At 35.2% G+C, this 19,051-nt stretch overlaps 1 protein-coding gene and 1 long non-coding RNA gene across 3 annotated transcripts in view; both read right to left on the reverse strand.

The window, feature by feature from the left end:
• Positions 1 to 1,434: 1,434 nt before the first annotated feature.
• Positions 1,435 to 14,552, reverse strand: LOC136843363 (uncharacterized). Its single transcript, XR_010854532.1, has 2 exons — positions 14,393 to 14,552; positions 1,435 to 5,315 (listed from the first exon to the last, which is right to left on the reverse strand). It is a non-coding gene; the product is annotated as an uncharacterized lncRNA (long non-coding RNA).
• Positions 14,553 to 17,305: 2,753 nt separating this feature from the next.
• LOC136843360 (sialin-like) overlaps positions 17,306 to 19,051 on the reverse strand; it is a 33,111-nt gene continuing 31,365 nt past the window's right edge. For both annotated transcript variants that reach the window (XM_067111704.1, XM_067111705.1), the window contains exons 12-13: positions 18,760 to 18,845; positions 17,306 to 18,241 (exon numbers count right to left, since the gene is read on the reverse strand). In XM_067111704.1, the coding sequence (XP_066967805.1) occupies positions 18,062 to 18,241; positions 18,760 to 18,845 (266 nt within the window). In that variant the 3' untranslated portion in view covers positions 17,306 to 18,061. The remainder of the gene's footprint in view (positions 18,242 to 18,759; positions 18,846 to 19,051) is intronic.

The following is a 19,051-nucleotide window of genomic DNA, read 5'->3' on the forward strand; positions in this document are numbered from 1 at the left end:
TTAAAGTGTATAAAATGAATAGAACAGAATGTGGAATTTAGGCCAAAGGCCTAGTGCTGGGACCTATAAGTTCATTCAGTGCTGAAACAGAAATTGGCAGTAGAAAGGTTACAAAGGTGTAATAGGATTTTCCGAAAAGCTTGCAGTTGCACTACAAATCAGTTGTTTGGAGAGGGTGGAAATTTGGAAGAAAGATAATATGGACGGAGGTACAGTAAAAGGAATAAAGGGTTGCCGCTAGGGCTGAAGGGATGCTGCAAAGAACCTTAAATAATGCCTACAGTGCACTGCATGACATGCACTGGCAGTGCTAACCCCCTATGGGGATTAAAGTACTATATATATATATCAAAACACACTGTATTACAGTTAAGGAGCTTTAATTCCTCCCTAGATTCAGGGAGATGAACTAACTTGACAAAATTCTTCCCAGGAAAGAATTTTCTAAAGTCCTGTGTTCTAAGTACCTATGCAAAAACATAAAAATTCCATGTACAAGGACCAAAGATTCGATCCTGAAAATTGTCAAAATTAAATTTAGAGAAATGAATGTGAAAATTAAAATATTTGGACAAAGCAAGGTCAAAAAATTATTGTCAATATTAGCAAATAAGACTGTAAAGCTAGGGGTGGGGATCAGCTTCAGAGACCAACCACCTAGACCTGACCTATCACTCAGTCTTACATAGTTCTAAGCTAAATTAGCCAAGCTGTTTCGCCTTTCTTCCTCACTCTGCCAGCAGTGATTTCAAATGGCATGGCTCCTCATTCATGCAAATCAAGTAGTAGTCAGTATGACTGAGCAATGCTCGAAGTGCTGTGTCCAATTCCAAAAGACGATTGCCCTCAAGACAATATAGGCCTTGCATAAATCTTGGTATAGTAGAGGACCAAGGGGAGCCAGTAAGAGAAGGATTCTACCATCTTTAAGTGCATGTTAATAGTAGGCACAGGAATATACCCTGATGATGTCTGATGACAATTATTCCTTCTCTAACTGCTGACAATCAATGCATAAATGCAGATATTCCTTATCCTTTTCTATGAATCAAGTAGAAATGAAGACTAATACAGAACAACAGTCACATTAGGCCAAAATAAAATAAAGAAAAACATTGCATTTATCAAAGGCTTTGAATTAATTACTAACTTGTCCATCAAAGGATATGTCTTAATTACTATCAAAAAGTTACCAGACATTTAATAAACTGACAATGCAAATACTAAAGCTAATAGGCATGGTACCATGATGAGTGTACAATGGACAGTGTTACCAGTTTAGAACTAGTTAGTAAAGGTTATGCTCTCCCCCAAGAAAGATAAAATAACAATAAAAACAGAAAATTATGACAAATATTAACAATACAGATATTGCACTAGAGTTAGCACAAAGTTCAGAAGGCAAAACTTACCCCCAAAAATCAAAATACAAAATGAAAATTAAACCATTTATTCCAAAACTGCATAAACTACAAAAAAAGATGGTCAAAAAAGCTAAAAATAGAAAAGTGGTACAATATTTGCAATCAGCAGATCAAATGACCACAACTACCTATGAAATTGTGAGATATCCAACTGCTTTAACTCTGATCAGAACAACTATGCTAGGTCCAAGGAATGTTCATCTTATACGTACATTACACCAGCTTAAAATATTACTAGATACAACCGGCATAACATTTAAAGCAAAATTTGAGGTAATGGCTCATAATGGAAAGCCAGCGGAGCTTAGAAGAACAAACTACTGCATAATAAAATTGAGTAATCATCTAATGATTCCACAGAAAATTAAACAAACCAAGAGTGCAAAAAAAAAAAGCTAACACAAAATAATTGTTGAAGAAATGAGCATGGAAGAAAGCAGTAATACTATAACCTTCAAATTATTCAGTAGTGCCTCTCCACCAGTGACAAATAGAAAATAACAATACTGTACTGATAATACTAACATGCTAGATCTATCTTGGGAGATCAGAAGTGTATAAAAATATAGATATTGTACTTAATTCCCAGTCCTTAGGACAACCAAAAGATCTAGGGTTAGAGGAATAAAGAAATTAGGTACATATAAGGAAACGTGATACTCCCTTAATAAATTACTGCTAATAGTAAAGTCTACAGAATCACAATAACCATCAATATACAGTACTGTATATGCAACAAAATGTTTCTTGAAAGCTAAATGCAATTCCCAACATCAGTGATGTCAGAAATGATCAGTTATATAGTACAATTACCAACTTCATTAACAAGACTACCACAAATATGGCTGAAACAAAAATAAGTCTCAAAATGAAGCCCTAAAACAACCGATCAATGCTCAAGTAAACAACTAAAGGCTACAGCAAATACAGTAATAATGAACTTAAATTATATGAAAGTAAAATGGCCACAAAAATAACCAATGCAGATAAAAATAAATTCATTCAAAACTAAAAAATGCAAGGCTGATGGTCATCATGACTGATAAACTCAATCTAAATTTTCAATCCTTGTATGATGCAATGGAATTTAAGAAGTCAAACTTAATTCTATTTAGACAAACTACGAAGATTAATAACAGGATATAACCCCATGCATTCAGGTCCCAAAATACTAGACAATATAAAATGAAAATACCAGTTATTCTATGTAAAGTAATACAGTATTTAATGCCAAACAGCAGTTTACATACAAAATAAAATGACAAAGTAATATACTGTATAATCCAGAGTCCTACATTTCAATATTCTGTCATAGCATTACATGTTCCCAACAGCATAAATTTGACCAGTTGCATGCACTGTAACCAGCGTTCCCAGCAAGAAATACTAGACCAATTGTAATTTACTGTTTGTAACTAGCCAAACTGTTATACAGTATCGTGTAAATTACATTACAACCACAGCCTTTACAAGTACTAGGTGACTTCACAACACTACCCCATGAGATTCAAACTGCTGGCTGGTTTGGTACACATAAAACAACTAAATAATAATACCCTGCGCTGTTTAAATGAAGGTGGTGCCAGCACATATTTTTCTAACAGTCATCACTTGACATCTTATGCTCCACACCTGTAACAAACAGAATTGAATAGCATGTCTTATATGATTTTATACTCTGGCAATCTTTATCTACTGATAACTTACAAAACCAAACTAATCATGATATTGTATTAAGAACACTGTGTATAATATAAACAATGCAGACAGAAAATTAATATAAACCAGACAATATGATCTTTTAAGAAATCATAATGAAACTACCCAATATATATATATTTTATTATGAATGCTGCACAGAAGTGTACCCCAATACCCTCACCTAATAAATATGAAAGAAGGTTCATTGGTGGTCAGACGAATGATCAAATCTGATTCACCAAACCATTATTGACTGTGGATCAGATCTTCTAAAAAGACCTAATAATCTTTTTGAATCTCATACTCAGAGTAGGTAAAAATTCTAAAACCATGAATTTATCATTGCATATCAAAACATAAAACCAGTGCACAAAAAGTATCAGCAAAGTATAAAAGGAAAAATAATGTGACTGGCTAGTACATCAATACATTACAAAATTCCAGGACAAAAGTTAGGAAAATTAATGAATCAAACAAAAGACCAAATACAGTATGTGATGTAAATGGATCCACACATCCTTCCGAAATTCCAACACCCCAGATGCATAAATTGTGTTTCTGAATGTCAAGCCAAAAGATAAGCAACTTTTATCATTATAGGCTAAAATTACTACAGTAATAGGTATTCAACTAAGAGAAATACATGACTTACTTTAGAACATAATACCAAGTTAAAATTACTAATAGGTATTCGACAAAAAGAAATACATGCAGACTTAATTCAGAATATAATATAGTACTATGCTAAAATTAGTATATAATAGGTATTCAACAAAAAGAAATGCATGGGCACTTAATTCAGAATACATATACTGTAATAGAAAGCCTAACAATGAATTTAGGAAGTACTGTATACAGAGGTGTCAGAATTCCAAATGTCAAAAGTCCCAAATCCTGTTGAAACAGTATCAACCACAGTTAAAGATCAAGACATGATGTAATACTGTGGTTGAAATACACATGAAAGTAAAAAAAAAAACTAGAAAATGGAATAAAAAATATCAAAATATTAGGTGAAAGTGGTCCAAAAAAAAAAACTAGAAAATGGAATAAAAAATATCAAAATAGGTGAAAGTGGTCCATTCATCAGACCAAAAATATACAACAAAATTAAACTAACACATCGCTAGTGATTAAAGCAAATATTGACCACTAATACACAACTGCACCATGACAAAACAAAACAATTAAAGCAAATATTGACCATTAATACAGTACTGCACCATAACAAAACACAAAATACCTGCATTAGTGGAAACCTCTAATCAAAACTAATAAAAGAAATACAACCACATCATTAACAATTACAACCACAATAAGGATTCATCAAGACAGTGAATCCTTCATCTGTAACACATTTAGTGAGAGTCCTGTTAAAAAAGTTTAAAATATTAAAAAAAAGATCGCTTAATAGAGTGATGTACTTTCAAATGACAAGCACGAAGTCTCATGAAAATTTATTTTTGTCGTCACGAATCCGATTCATTAAGGGAAAAGCACATACATACTGTCAATAATCATTAAGTTTCATATCAGAGTTTCCATTTACAAGATGGCTGTGAAAAAGGTTCTCGCCACTGTGTTGTCCCATGCACTTTCTGTCTTAATGCCTGTCAGGCCTAGGTCTTCATTAATGCCCTTTCTCCATAATTTTCAGGGGCTTCGCAATTGTCTCTGTCTAGCTCCCAAGTTAGCATTTCTGACTCACTGCTTCTCACCCTCTTCACTCCCCATGTCTAAACCATCAAAATCTTTGAAATCTCCATTTTCCAATGTACAGTACTGTACCTGTACTCCAGCCATGGATTTTAACATTTTGTGGCCACTTGTTCAACATCCCCATTTCCTTTGAAAGTAAACAAGTCTGCTGCATTGAGTAATGCAAGCCTTACAATTGCATCATAAATTTTTTCTCTCTAATGATGGGATACTCTATTTACCTATGGTCTTGCAATTTCTTTTCACTTAATTAATGCTCATGCCACATTTTTTTTTTCATTCTAGTGCCCTGTCAGTACTGTACAGTACAGTACCTGTATCACAATCCAGTATAACTTTAAGAGGCAGATGTAATTATTCCAAGGCTTGTCCTTGAGGGTACTATCTCTCCTCTGCTCTTTTAAATTTAAGGCATCAAAATACCCTATTCCAGTTTTATTCAGCAATTCTGTGCATCTCTTGCAACACAACCTGTAACAAAGAATGTTACAGGTAAATATATCTCCCATTCCTCATCACACACTACTAAACATGTGGTACCCTATATATCTTCCACTGTCAGAACTGATACAATAAAGGTTAGTTGCTTGATGACCAAACATCCTAAAAAAAATATTTGAACAAATAAATTAACAACCACTAAATAAAAGAAACTTACAAAATATGGTAGTTATTTTCAAGGATATAGATACACCAAAACTAACATAGCAGACAACATATTTTCCCCAAAAAACTTTTTGAGGATCACCTCAATGAAGCTGTATGGCTCATTCATATTCTGCGATACCTCATTTAAAAGTTATGAATGAAATTGTGATAAATGGAACTTTTTGTGAACCCTCCAATATCTGGACTGAACAGTGGACTGAGTCCATGAGACTTAAGTACCTAGTAACAAAATGAGAAATCATCTTGAAAGCATCAGCAACTTAATGGTCATTTGCATTAAGTAAAGCATAAAGCAAAATTCCTTCAAATGTTAAGAACTAATATGTACATACATCTAAAAAAAGTTTTGGAGCATGTTATGAAGAAGACAAACAGTCCACTAAATGATGGCTTAATGCGATATCATTCCCACTGCAGAATTGGGAAAATACCTATGAGGTGTGTATATAACCCTGGTTACATGGGTCTAGTACTCTAGAGCTACAATCTCTACACCAGCACAGTGTGGATCCCAAATCACTATATATACCTAGATTCTTTATCCTAAATGAGAACCATTTTCAAAGGCTTTAGAGGCAAGTAGGTACCAGTGGCTATTTTCTTTGACAACTAGTGTATTAATATTTTACCACAGAAATATGCAGACGACTCCATACATTTTATCAATTTTCTGAAAGATCAAACATTTACAGGAAGACTAAGTATTGTTAATCTCATAGTTATAGATTAAAAATTGGAGTTCAAGGTACTGTACTGACTGGCACTGCCTCTCTCAGCCACCAATGATATATAAAAAACCTATGGATGTTAGTTTATTTGAATTGTATCAAGATGACTGGTAGTAAATGTAATGTACACACATATGACTGATAGTATTTATTTTGCTTTGAGTTTAAATACTCACCATAACAATATTGTAAAGGTGCCTTTTCAGTATGATTTCAGTTCTAAATATCAAGTGAAACTAAAATATGACACTAAACTAAAATAAGTAACACCCAGATACCCATTAAAGCAAACTGAAATGTAACATTTTTAGGTCTGAACTTGGGTACACATCTGAACTGGGACACACTTTTGTAATATGAAAACCAAATGCACAGAATAACACTTAAATATCAGGAGTTTACTCCTCCCTGGATAAAGTCTAAGTATGCACCAAACATCCCCAATTTATCAATTTCATACAACTCTGCACATAAACATGCTACACAACATACAAGACAAAGGATTGCACTGCACTACATGTACAGTTTGGTCAAAATCTCCTGTTGCTGGATTTGCTGTCATATCTTGCAATAAGAAAAGGTCTGTTGCCACTACCTACCACTAATTTTATATAAGAACTGTTATCCAATAAAATTAAAAAAACATGTACTACATATATTACCAACAAAAAAAAAATTTTAACTTTGTGACTTTAGAAGTGACACTGAACTCCTAGATAATCAATGTCCTAAAATTCCTCATGTAAAAATTATTCAAATCTTCCATGAAATACTGTACAAATGTGAAAATATGGTGAATCATTGCTTACATACTTATTTTTATTCCTAATGTTTAGGAACCTAATGTACACATCTACCCAGATTATGGTATACAGTACTGTATTGTGAAAATCCAAGTAAGAAGCTCAAGATATAAAAATGTTTAGGCAGCACACAATGCCTGGAACAGTGAAGAACTTAGAAGTCATTAGAAAGGTAACAAATTTAATTAACATATCCATGAAAAACTGTTTAGAAATTTTATTTCACAAAAATACAAAACTAATTCTGTTAGACCCTTGCCTGTGAACAAGTTAGGTTCCTGACCAAACTGTAAACAAGAATGAACTTAACCTGGATAATTGGCATGCACCTCTGGGTAGCCGACAGACCAGCCAAATGATTATTTAAGCAAGTGAAATGCTGCTTCTCCTACAGTTGTGATACTTCACCAAACACCAGATGATCATTTCAGTTGTTATGCTGTAACTATGATCTGAATGTCAGATGACTGTCTTTGAGTAGGTCGATTAGTGCAGCATAGGTAATAAATTGGCATCTAAGAAATATTGTTTGAAATATATTTGATCATCCCAATGAATTATAGACCATTACTCATTCATTATGCTTGTCAATTAATAGCCATACTGTCTAAAGCTGGTTAAGTCCAAATGTAAATTTGAAGAGATACATGAAAACATGACAAATTCTAAATCAATTTGTATTTTTCATAACTAACAAACCTTTGGTCTTAAAGTAGGAATGAAAAAGAACAGATAACTTTATTTCATTCTCATTCTCACCTAAATAATTTAGCTCTGCAATGCATACATCTTTCTTGTAGACTAGCATTTCCCTATTGAACCACTTGGTGTCATAACCTAGAGAAAACTTTTATCCTTGTAAACTTCTTAATCTTTCAAACATTAAAGATTTGCTGGTAATTTATTGATATTTATTATAAAAAATCTACTTAGGAGTAGAGCATCCCAGTTTACATTCTTATAATACAGAGAGTGTGTTTTAACACACGCTCTGTGTACGTACCAGATTTGTTTGTGATGACTAACTTATTCATGTGATGTGTAATATGTAACTTTTGTAACTTTCCAGTACAGTATCCCAATGCTATTATACGGTTGTTGTACAGTCTGCTCACTTGTCCCCACACTTTAAAACAGCTATTTCATCTAAACTGATGTATACCATACTCTTTGTATCCAAGTATCGGTGGGTAAGTGGTTTGTATGATTTCTCTTACTATTAAGCAAATGTATGCAGGTGTTTGATATACATACTGTGCATGTTGCTTATGAGATCTCACCAGGGCAATAACCTAACTAGTTATGGTAAATGAAAAAATTCTATAATACAATCTGAAGTTATTAGCATAAATTCAATTTTCTTACTATTTTCCATGTTACTTCAGCCTTCCACTTTTAGCTCATATATATTTGTTTGTAGTAACACTGACATTGTGAACAGGTGTGTAAACCCTTCATTTTCAAATGGACTTGATTTGTAGGTACAATGGTAGATACACCATCCAAACTTTATAAAATGACATTGCTTAACATGGTTGTTGGCATTTTGAATTATGATTTTTTGGGGGATGATTAACACATACAGTAAACACCTAGTATAATATGTGCATTACATTCAGAATCATCCTTTTTAATAATTTCTGATGACATTCATCCAGTTTCAAGATTTATTAATAAGGACTATTAGTCTTGAACTGGTTATTCACACTTCAAATAAATTAGAGTAATACTTAAAATTTTTTCTTTACTACTCTGACCCACCTTGACTTTAAATTTATTAAAAGGTGTTGGTCTGTGTGGCTCAGAATCCATCCTTTCTACTGTTGTCCTAATATTGTATCTCTGACACTATTGGTGTCAGCTTAGTTATCTCAGGTGGACCACAGTCAGTTAAGATATGTATTTGGTAATCTGCATCCGATAAGAAATGTCAGGCTGTGCCACAGTCTCTGTATTAATGGCTTCCATCATCTTGGGTTTGAGTTCCCTAGCTTCCTTAATTTACTTTCCTCACTTCTGCTTATTCTTAAATTACTTGTAATTAATGATATACATGTACATCACACTGTACCAGGCTTAGATTTATTTACTGTTGTCATATATTATAATTTTATACAGTATTCAAATCTTATTATAAATATTTATTTCACAATTCTTATTTCTCTTTATCCTTTTCACATCTGGTCATTCTACCACATCCACAGGAAGCTTTCTACAAAAGTTTGCAGGCTCTTGACTGTTTCATAAGGATGAATGCTAATTATGAGTAATAAAACATTTTCCCTTTTGTTGATGCTGTTCTGCTTGCCATACCAATTTTGTTGGCTCTTTTTCAGTTTTTAATGTTTTCACTGGATTTAGGCAATAAGAAAAAAAATATGGATACTGTACTATAAAATCAGTGGTCGCATCTATGAAAAAACCAAGCAAGTTGATTTTCTTCTGTTTTGGTAGAAATATAATGTATATAGATGTACAATTAAAATTAATTAGTATTATACATACTGTACTACAGTAATAGGAAAAACTTAAAATAAAATTATCACTTTAAATTACTTTAACTACAAATTCACATAATGTATACAGTAATACCTCAATTATCCAGATCACCATTATCTGGAACTTGACATTATCTGACAGACCCTGACCAGGGACCAAGGCCTGAAAGATATAATATATATATATATATATATATATATATATATATATATATATATATATATATATATATATATATTATACATATATCATCATATATATACACACACATATATATATATATATATATATATATATATATATATATATACATATAGTATATATATATATATAATAAAAAACTGCCCTCAATGGCAGGCAATGCTGTGCAGCCTCAGGAAGATGTTTATAATGCTGCTTACATTCAGACAGACTGAGGAAGGGTTTTTGGGGGTGGGGAGGCCTCGAGAAATTTCCAAGGTGGAAAGGGGGGGGGGTCAGCTGGCTGCGCGCCACGGGAGAGGAGGGGCTGTGTGGAGAGAGAACAATAACAGGGGTGTTTACATCAAGGCGGAAGTACAGTAACACACACATACAATCCTTTACTTTTTTTTATTCATATTTTATGCTAGAGAATTCTCATTTATATTCTTACTGTATTTTCTCATTTTTTCAGACCAAAAGATACATGCAATCGTTATGTCTTATGCACAAAATTAATGTGTGCAGCCCCAGTTCCTCTGCCAAGTTTCAAGGCCATTAAAGTCTTTCCCACAAACAGTGTGATCGGAATACTTGATAACAAGTCCTTATTCATCACTGTGCCCATCTATCAAAAGACTGAGCTCATTCTGGAACAGAACATGCCCTTAGATCCCTCCTAGTGATCTGCTTACAGGCAGCCCCATTTATCATCAGTGTTGCCTTGGGATCCGCTATGTGAGGCCTATTTGCAAACCTCTATATGGGTACCTAAGAAGAGTAGGTTTTCTCCAGGATACCTTCCCAAGCCATCTACGGTAGGCACACAAACAACACCCTTGTCAGCATGGATAACAAGAATGACGAAATTAACCGAGATAAACATTTGAAGAATTTAGTGTCCTACGTTGCATCTAAAAAAAAACCCTGGAAATGCTTTTATTTGACATCCCCAGTTTTCAAAGAATGCACATAAAAAAATAAAAGCATACACAAAGGAACTAACTGTACAGCTCACACCCAACTGCCTGGCTGCCTTCTTCCAAATGCAAGGTTAGACTGTGCTATGCACACTTGCCAATCCCAGTTGTGTGTGCTCACACATCTCGTAAGGTACACAAGCTATCTCCTGAGCGGTCGCTTAACTCGGCCCAAGCATAGTTTGCCTAAGCCACTCATCTCTCCTTTGCCACTGACCACTGTAGTTTCGAAAGAACTACATTCCGTCTTGTAACGACCAGAAGCTTGACATCAACTTGCAAGGACTTGTCAACCAGTCAGGCTCCTCCTCCTATCAAACAGGACTCCCATTAATTACTTCCAACCTTCAACTTTGAAAAAAGTTCTTGAATAACCACCACCCACCTCTTGTTGCCTCCATCTCCTAATGAGATTTCAAAGCATACACCTTTTCACGGATGATTTGGAGGCTTTCCATGTGATACTGGATGATAATAAAGAAATGAGTCTTCCTCATAATGACAGATCCCCCTTCATTCGAGTGTTAGATGGGGTCTCTTAACCCTTTAAAATTCAAGAGGCAAGCTCCACCTCCTTGAGTAGCTCAGCCTCAACCACAGCCTAAAGATCATAGGTCAAGGCAGAGGACCCCCTATAACAATCCCAACAGTAAGTTTCTTATTTCTGGGCAGCAGCTTTATTTAACTCCAGGACTAAAATTAATGAAGATAAAACAGAACAAATATTAACTGGCCAAAATGAAACTTTAAAAAAAGCCTGACAACAACAGTGGAAATAAATACAAAGTGCAAACAGTTAAGAATGAGGGGTATGACACATCAAATATTAAATGTGGTGAAACACTCTAGGAGTTAGTATTTCTGCATACATAAATACTTGTTTAACCATCTGCCATGTTCTACTAAACCATTTACGGAACGAAATTCCCCTCGGGAAAGGGTGGTGCCCATCCTTACTGAAATTCATTCATTTCCTATTATGGATAATTAAAATAGTGCCTTGATGTGTAAAAAGTAAAAGACAAGATAGGTAAAATATCTCCAACATTTAATTATACCCAAGAGCATGGACAAGATAGAGTAATGGAGCAAAAGTGCAACAAAGATATCAGATATAGGACCTAAAAATACATGGTACCCAGACTTTCCAGTAAATTGTCCCAAAGCACAAAAATGTAAAAGTTCAAAACTTAAAAAATGAAGACATGCATATATGAAATCACGGAAGAAAAGTAAAATGGTGCCAAATGCTCCACGGTGCCAATTATTGATAACTGAAGGCTGGGTGTGGGTTATCTAAAATAAACTTGTATGATACTGATGAAATAATAACCTCAGTGTAAGTGCAACAGATATTGAAAGGTGCCATTATAAAAATATTATACGCATAAGCTGGGCCGCCCTCCCAACATAATATGAGCATGAAGTGCATAACTCAAGCTTATCCTAAGAGCATGTTGTACAATCTATCATCGAAATAAAACTTATCACCAGCTACTGAGCAAGGACTGAGGCCATCAGACATACCGTACTGACAGATGGGCATTGACTGAGGCCTTTCCTGGTACTAATATAAAAGTGTATACATTATTCAATGGGTATCTCTTACAGTACAGTGTATTTATGACGAAAAACGTGAAGATAAACTGGTAAAAGTTTTAGTGTTAGCACATCAAGAAAGTTGAGTAAATGTGAGCAAGAGGGTGCTTGGAAGCCAGGAAGATGTTACAATAAATGTTAATGTTCCTAGCGGAAAAATGGAAGTCGTTGATTCATACAGTACATGCATTTTGGTGTAATCGTAACAGGTGATGGTAAAAGAGAGAAGAGGAAAGTCACTGAAAACGTGAAACAAGAAAGGTAGAAGGCTGTCTACATGATTGGAAAGGAGAATGTATGTGATTAATGAGCCAATTGCTCTCCTTTATGGAAGTGAAGTGTGAATGATGAATATATAAGAAAAATGGTTGGAGCTAAGTGTGATGAACTGTTTACATATATGGCATAAAAACACTGAGGAATATGGAGATACGTGTGTGTGGGAAAAAAGAATAGCATAGGTGAGGGTTTTTAAAATTATTCTGCGATGGTTAAGTCATGAAGAAAGAGTGGACAATATTCTAGTGAAACACTTGCTTAACCTGGAAATGTTTAGGGGAAGACGAGGACGACCTTGAAAGGGTTGGACAGATGGTGTGAAAGACGAATTAAAAGGAAGAGCTTAATATCCTGGAAGTGAGCACGCATGCATGATTGGGGTGATCGGCAAGGTGCGTATGAGAAGCAAGGTGCATTGCTGATGAAGTTTGCGTGGGATCGAGCCCATGAATCTCAATTGAAACGAAAGGACTCGCCAACCGATCCACACAGTAACAATGTAACTGATGATCACTACTGGTAATTGACTACGAGGTCATGGTTTTAAAATAACGTGACTTAACTCGGGCAAAAGAGTAGTGTCTACACTCTCAATGACCACATATTGGAATAAAAACAAAGGCAGTCTTTCTGGTAAGCAAAAATACAACTGAAAATGTAAAGATAATTCTAAACTTAAACAAGATACATGTGGAACTGCTGGCATAAATGTTCTGTAACAAGAAATACTACGGCCCCAAAATATTTAACAAAAGTGACAAATTAAAGCATTAAGTTGAAACAAAAGATAGGTCTATATCTATAAAGAATCAACAAAGGTTTAGACGCGGTAACGGTACTGCCAAAAAAAAAGGAAAAACCTAAAAAATGAAAAACCTAACTCTAAAATGTAACTGGCAGCCGGGGGTTCACGCTGACCTACAGAGAAAGCAGTTAGTCTGTAGGTTAAATTGAAATGGCTTATACCACTATGAGGCCTTCCCTAAAAGCGACCCGTAAGTGCGGGTGAAACGCTGAAGTGTTTATGGGGGCTTGGCATACAAGTTACTGTATTATTCCCACCAACAGACAACGGGGTTTGGCAGATCTCGTGGTATTTGTCATATACCGTTCGCCAGTGACAAGCAAACAACCTCTAGCCGCGAGTTAGGGGCCGTTCAAAAATTACCTAACGCCTATGCACTTTTTTTTTTTTTTTTTTAATTTAAAGCATTAAATGAAGACCCAAATTCAAAGAGTAAAGTTATACTTGTTACCAGGCACACAGCTGCAACTCCGTCTCTACTATGAAGTGTCCAGAGGTCCACACCTGGACTCTTACCCACTTGAGGCCCGAGACCATGCTTGTATTAAGCCAACTTGATCTAAACCAGTAAACTAAAACTCCGGTGACTTTGCAACATTAGCAACAAAAGGTTGAAAGCTTAAAAACAAAACGAGTGCTTACGATAATGAAGAAATTCAACAGTTTTTGTCTGGAAACACTTACGCCAGTTTTCTACAAAACACTGCATTATTCTACATGTTCGAAGGTAATACACAAGTAGTCCTACGAACCGGTGGTACAGATATTACTTTTTACCATCATCAACGGCAGTGATACCAGATAATAAACTATTAGAATATAAGAAAAATGCTATAAAAGTCACACATGCTCACTGACATCATAAGCAAGGAAGCAGAAAAAACACTAAAACGGCAACGGGATTTACCGCGATGGACTACTGGGAACGCAGTCGGTTTTACAGGATATCCACTGGAACGTGACCGGATGAAATTTACTTAGCCTATACACAACACAACAGACTTACCTATATACACAAAGAAAAGGGTCTTGACCGTGACTTCTATGGGGAATGCAAATGAAATGTCCTGTAATTTGAGTGTTCTTTCTCAAGTCTCAAATTCATACTTGAAAAGTAGTATAGGTTGCCCTTGCCCACCTAAGACTAAGTAAGACGCATAACAGTTAGAGTAAGTTTTCTTCCGACTAATGAAGTAGTTCCTATATGCTCTTGCAGTGAAGAGTCATATTTATTTATGTACGTGTACCCTTACATATAACGTTCCCAGTTTTTACATCGTCCTCTTCATATCTGTCTCCATGTTTTCATCATACTGTTAAGCTGGCTTTCCAATGAATCATGACGTACCATCCATTTATTGTTCCGCCGGGATGCGATAGTTTCAGGGTGTTTCTTGATTGTCGTTAACTGACAACTGATGTCGATAGATATACCCGTTCTAAGCCAACCCAAGTTCTTTAGTATGCAATTTAGGTCGGAATATACCGATTCTATTAATGTAAACATCCAGCGAAATCGCAAGTAAATTTTTGTATATGCGAGCAGGTCATAGTCATGGAAAGAATTGTCAGTGTCAGTGACTGGTGATGTAGATTGAGGTGAACCTGTCAGTGAGAATTTGTGGCTTACAAGTTTTAATATTTTAAGGCGCTGCCTTTATGCGCAAGGGTTTATCTGGCGAATGTCGATACATTTCAGTAGCCCAGTAACTCCTGTAGTGGTAATAAGTTTTATGTACGCGAAGATTTCAATATGTGATGAAGAGGTTTGGAGGAAGCTTTCTGAATTTACTAAGAATCTCCGTCCCTTTGGAAAGTTAAGGCTAATGTTTGAAGTGACAAAAGGAGGCAGAATGTGTACAACAAGATAGTACTGGAAAGGCGCAAGGAGAAGGATTAATCAGCCGTAAGAGATACAGAGGTATAAAAGACCAACAATTTTAGCGCAACCGTACTCCCAAAGAAAACGGAATCTGTTGCTGAGGATATTTAGACTCATACTTTGGTAATGCCATTTGATGCCTTTTTTTAAACTACCAAGAATTGACAACGCCTTTTAGCTCCAACAAAGGCGCAGATGAGGTTACTAAGCAACTATCGTCACACTAAGGTAAATATACACAATTAAAAAAATTTTTTATTCTGATTCCAAAGAATAGGCTATGTTCAGTCCGTAGGGGACAAAGTTCGAATAGTATTTGTCGCTGGGCCATTTTCGAAAGGAAGTGTTAACTGAATGGTCCATGAGAAGAGAAAACAGGGTCATTGGAGAGCGAATGAGAGTTTTGAGAGTAAATTTTGGAAAAGAAATTTAATGTAGGTAGGTTAGTTTGGTTGACTGGTGGTATACGTAGACGAACTCGATCTTTTTTTTTGACAGGCGACCAAACGAACAAGGATACACTTCTGATTGTTACATCAAAGTATTGGGAGGCTTGCAGTTGTCTTTCTGACACACGCACACATATATAGTAGTATATATATATATATATATATATATATATATATATATATATATATATATATATATATATATATATATATATACTGTATATAGGCTAAATCAGTCAGTCAATCATTCATTTCCTGTGGCAACCACGGGGATGCATAGGGCCTTGATGATCTCACGCCACAACATTCTGTACTGGGCTAACTCCTCGAGATCTCCCCAACACTCGTTTCCTTTGGCCTACCTCTACCTCTTCTACTGAGGGCAACCCAACCAGGTGTATCACGTACACATGGCCTAGCCACTTCCAGCGTGAGAGCATCTATATATATATATATATATATATATATATATATATATATATATATATATATATATATATATATATATGTGTGTGTGTACACACTAAACAGTGATTTAAAGGGAGTTCCAAGGTGGCCCTCCAACAATAAAGGGTGCTGTGTACTATCTTAGGTTAAGTTAGGGAAGGTTATGTTGAAATTAATGCGCGTAAGCACAATGGCCACCCTTTTATATTTTCCATGTAGGACATGACACCTTAGGTTAGGCTAGGATGTTTCCCAATACTTATCATTGTTTGGTTTTCTGTCTTTATTAGTTTGTTATTTTTTTGTGCAGGTGGTTAGTTTTTGTAATAAACATAAACCGTATATTTTTTCAATGTTTCTTTTGCCCATTGAGCATAGTTCTCCAACAACTTAAAGGCCCTTTCACGCGTTTTGTGATTTCCTAACACAAAAAACCTTGTTTTGTCTCTGTGGTTCCCCAAAGTGTTGGATGTATGGGTAGGATTACCCTATATCATGCGGTATCAGCAAAAGCAGTGGTCAGCCACAAAAATAAAATGAGCTGAAAGGTAAAGCACCGTGAAATGAGAAAGCAAAAATAAAAACAAGTCAAAATAAATAGCCTAACTCATATGCATTTTTACTAGAGTTTGAATAGAGCTTGTTTTTACTGACGTGTTTGACAACTTTGAATCGTCATTGTGTACAGCACATATATTGTCAGTTTAAAATAGGAACTTTGGTATTATTAATTTTATATTACTTGAATTGTTTCTAGCATTGTAATGAAATGTGATTTCTTTCATGGGACAATTCCTACATTCATCCCTGAGTCTCATTTTTGTTGCCCAATTAATGTCTCCCCCACAGTATACTGTATTAATCATTATGCTACATGTTAAATATTGTTTTCTAAAAGTTATATCATGAAATTTGTGTGGCGAATGGTTGTACGATATAGATGAAGGTCAGTATATCAACTTGCAGGTAAACTAGAATTAGCCTTCTGTTACAAGTCTGCACTAATTACATGACATTTATTAAATATATCGTCTTTCAAAGCCGCCTTAGAAACGTCATAGTTTATGAATATAAAGTAAAATTTACCAAAAAAAATTCATCCGTCGGATGAAACGATTTGTCAGGTCAATAAAACTCGGCGTCGCTATAAAACAATATAATTGGAATGAAACACATAATTCATTTCAGTTCTGTAGCATTTCAGACCTAAAAAAGAAGTAATTAAGATTATTTTAGCCCATTATACATAATAGCAATTATATACGGCAATGCTGTATGCACTAGGAGACGGATTTCCACGGCAATTTTCAAATGCCTATTTTAATTCCTTGCGTCAACTCCAGTTGCCTATGAATTACTTCAGTAATAGTGTAGGAAAGTAATTTAATTGTGGGTTCTTTTTGGCCAGCGATTTCTGCATAATACTCGGGGTGCGCTACTATAGGTATATGAAGGATATTTTAGATACAGTTGCAAGTGGCATGATGATTTTTTTGTCTTAGGAATTATACATTTGATACACACGTTCCCGCAACGGCCGTAATATTCAAGAGTAAACGCAAGGTTGGTAAAAGTCACTTACCACAAAAGTCCGGTGTAAGGGTGTTTGTGCCAGATTTTGAAATTTGTATTATTAATTTTTAAGCATATAACTGCATCATACCTAGTCATCAACATCGGCAACAAAGTCCATACTTTTTGTTGACCGAAAATGCATTCAAACACTTCCTTCTGATTCAGACGTAACCATGTGAACAACGGCTGCACATACAGTACACACGAAACCGAGAGCATTAGAGCAAGAAGGATAGTCTCCCTGAAAGGTAAAGATCGCCCCCATAGTCAAGAGTTCGATGAAGCAGCATTGAAGATTAAGAAATCTGAAGCTCCCTTTCTGCTACTGGAGAGGCTGGGCTTCGGCTTGGTCATTCGGAACGGATGGCGGCTGTCTCGTTGGCTGCCCAGAGTAATTCCAGGATTGGACTGTTCCAGAGCAGAAGACTAAGTAAAAGATCTCAGTGAGGACGTAAACAGGGACGCACATCCAAAAGACTCTCTGCCAGGCTGCCATTGTTTGCTGGAAGTAATTTATAAAGGAAGTCAAATGAGTGGAACAGAAGTTTACAATGATGCCCAGAAAATTAATGAATTTAGAAGAGGATTAGACCGATATCGAGAAGAAAATAATGCATATAGAAACTGGAATATATAAAATTACAAAAGAATTATATGCCTGTAGAAAGAGATACAGATAAGGAAAGGAAATTTTCGAGTAAAGGAGACAAAAATTTAAAATAGAATTATGAACTAGTACAAAAACAGCTAACAAAGGAATTTTGTAATTGGTATCAGATTTGTAACTTACCATCATAGTGACAAGCAAAGGTGCCAAACCTTCAGTTTCATGGTATTTCTTAATTTGTTTATGATTTCTTAGGCATTTTTTTTTTAAATTAAGGCTAGTCTTTGTTTCTTATAGTATCGCCTAATTATATACAAATGAAGGATGTGTAAGATGCAACCCTGGTTAAATTACCGTGAAATGAGTCAATAGGAGAGCGAGCGAGATTTACAATCTGATGGCTTTTGACTCACCTGACCCTCTGTGAGGGCACCGACTGCCACAGGTGCAATGAAGGATGCAATGGAGGCGAATGTATTACTGATTCCAAACAGCGTCCCTGCAGTTAGATATAATTACAGATTTTAGACCCGATTTCACAAATAAATCAAAATCGACTCTGAGTCAGTGAGTTTAGGGTAAAATAATACTTTTCGTCTATCCTTCGGTGTTATTCATAACATAAAAAAAGAGATTCTAGTGAGGAATTTAACATATGATAATTTTTTTGTAACTAGAATCATAATTATGATGTTCGTCGTCAGG

Source organism: Macrobrachium rosenbergii, chromosome 11 (assembly GCF_040412425.1).
Source record: "Macrobrachium rosenbergii isolate ZJJX-2024 chromosome 11, ASM4041242v1, whole genome shotgun sequence".
Classification (NCBI taxonomy): Eukaryota; Metazoa; Arthropoda; class Malacostraca; order Decapoda; family Palaemonidae; genus Macrobrachium; species Macrobrachium rosenbergii.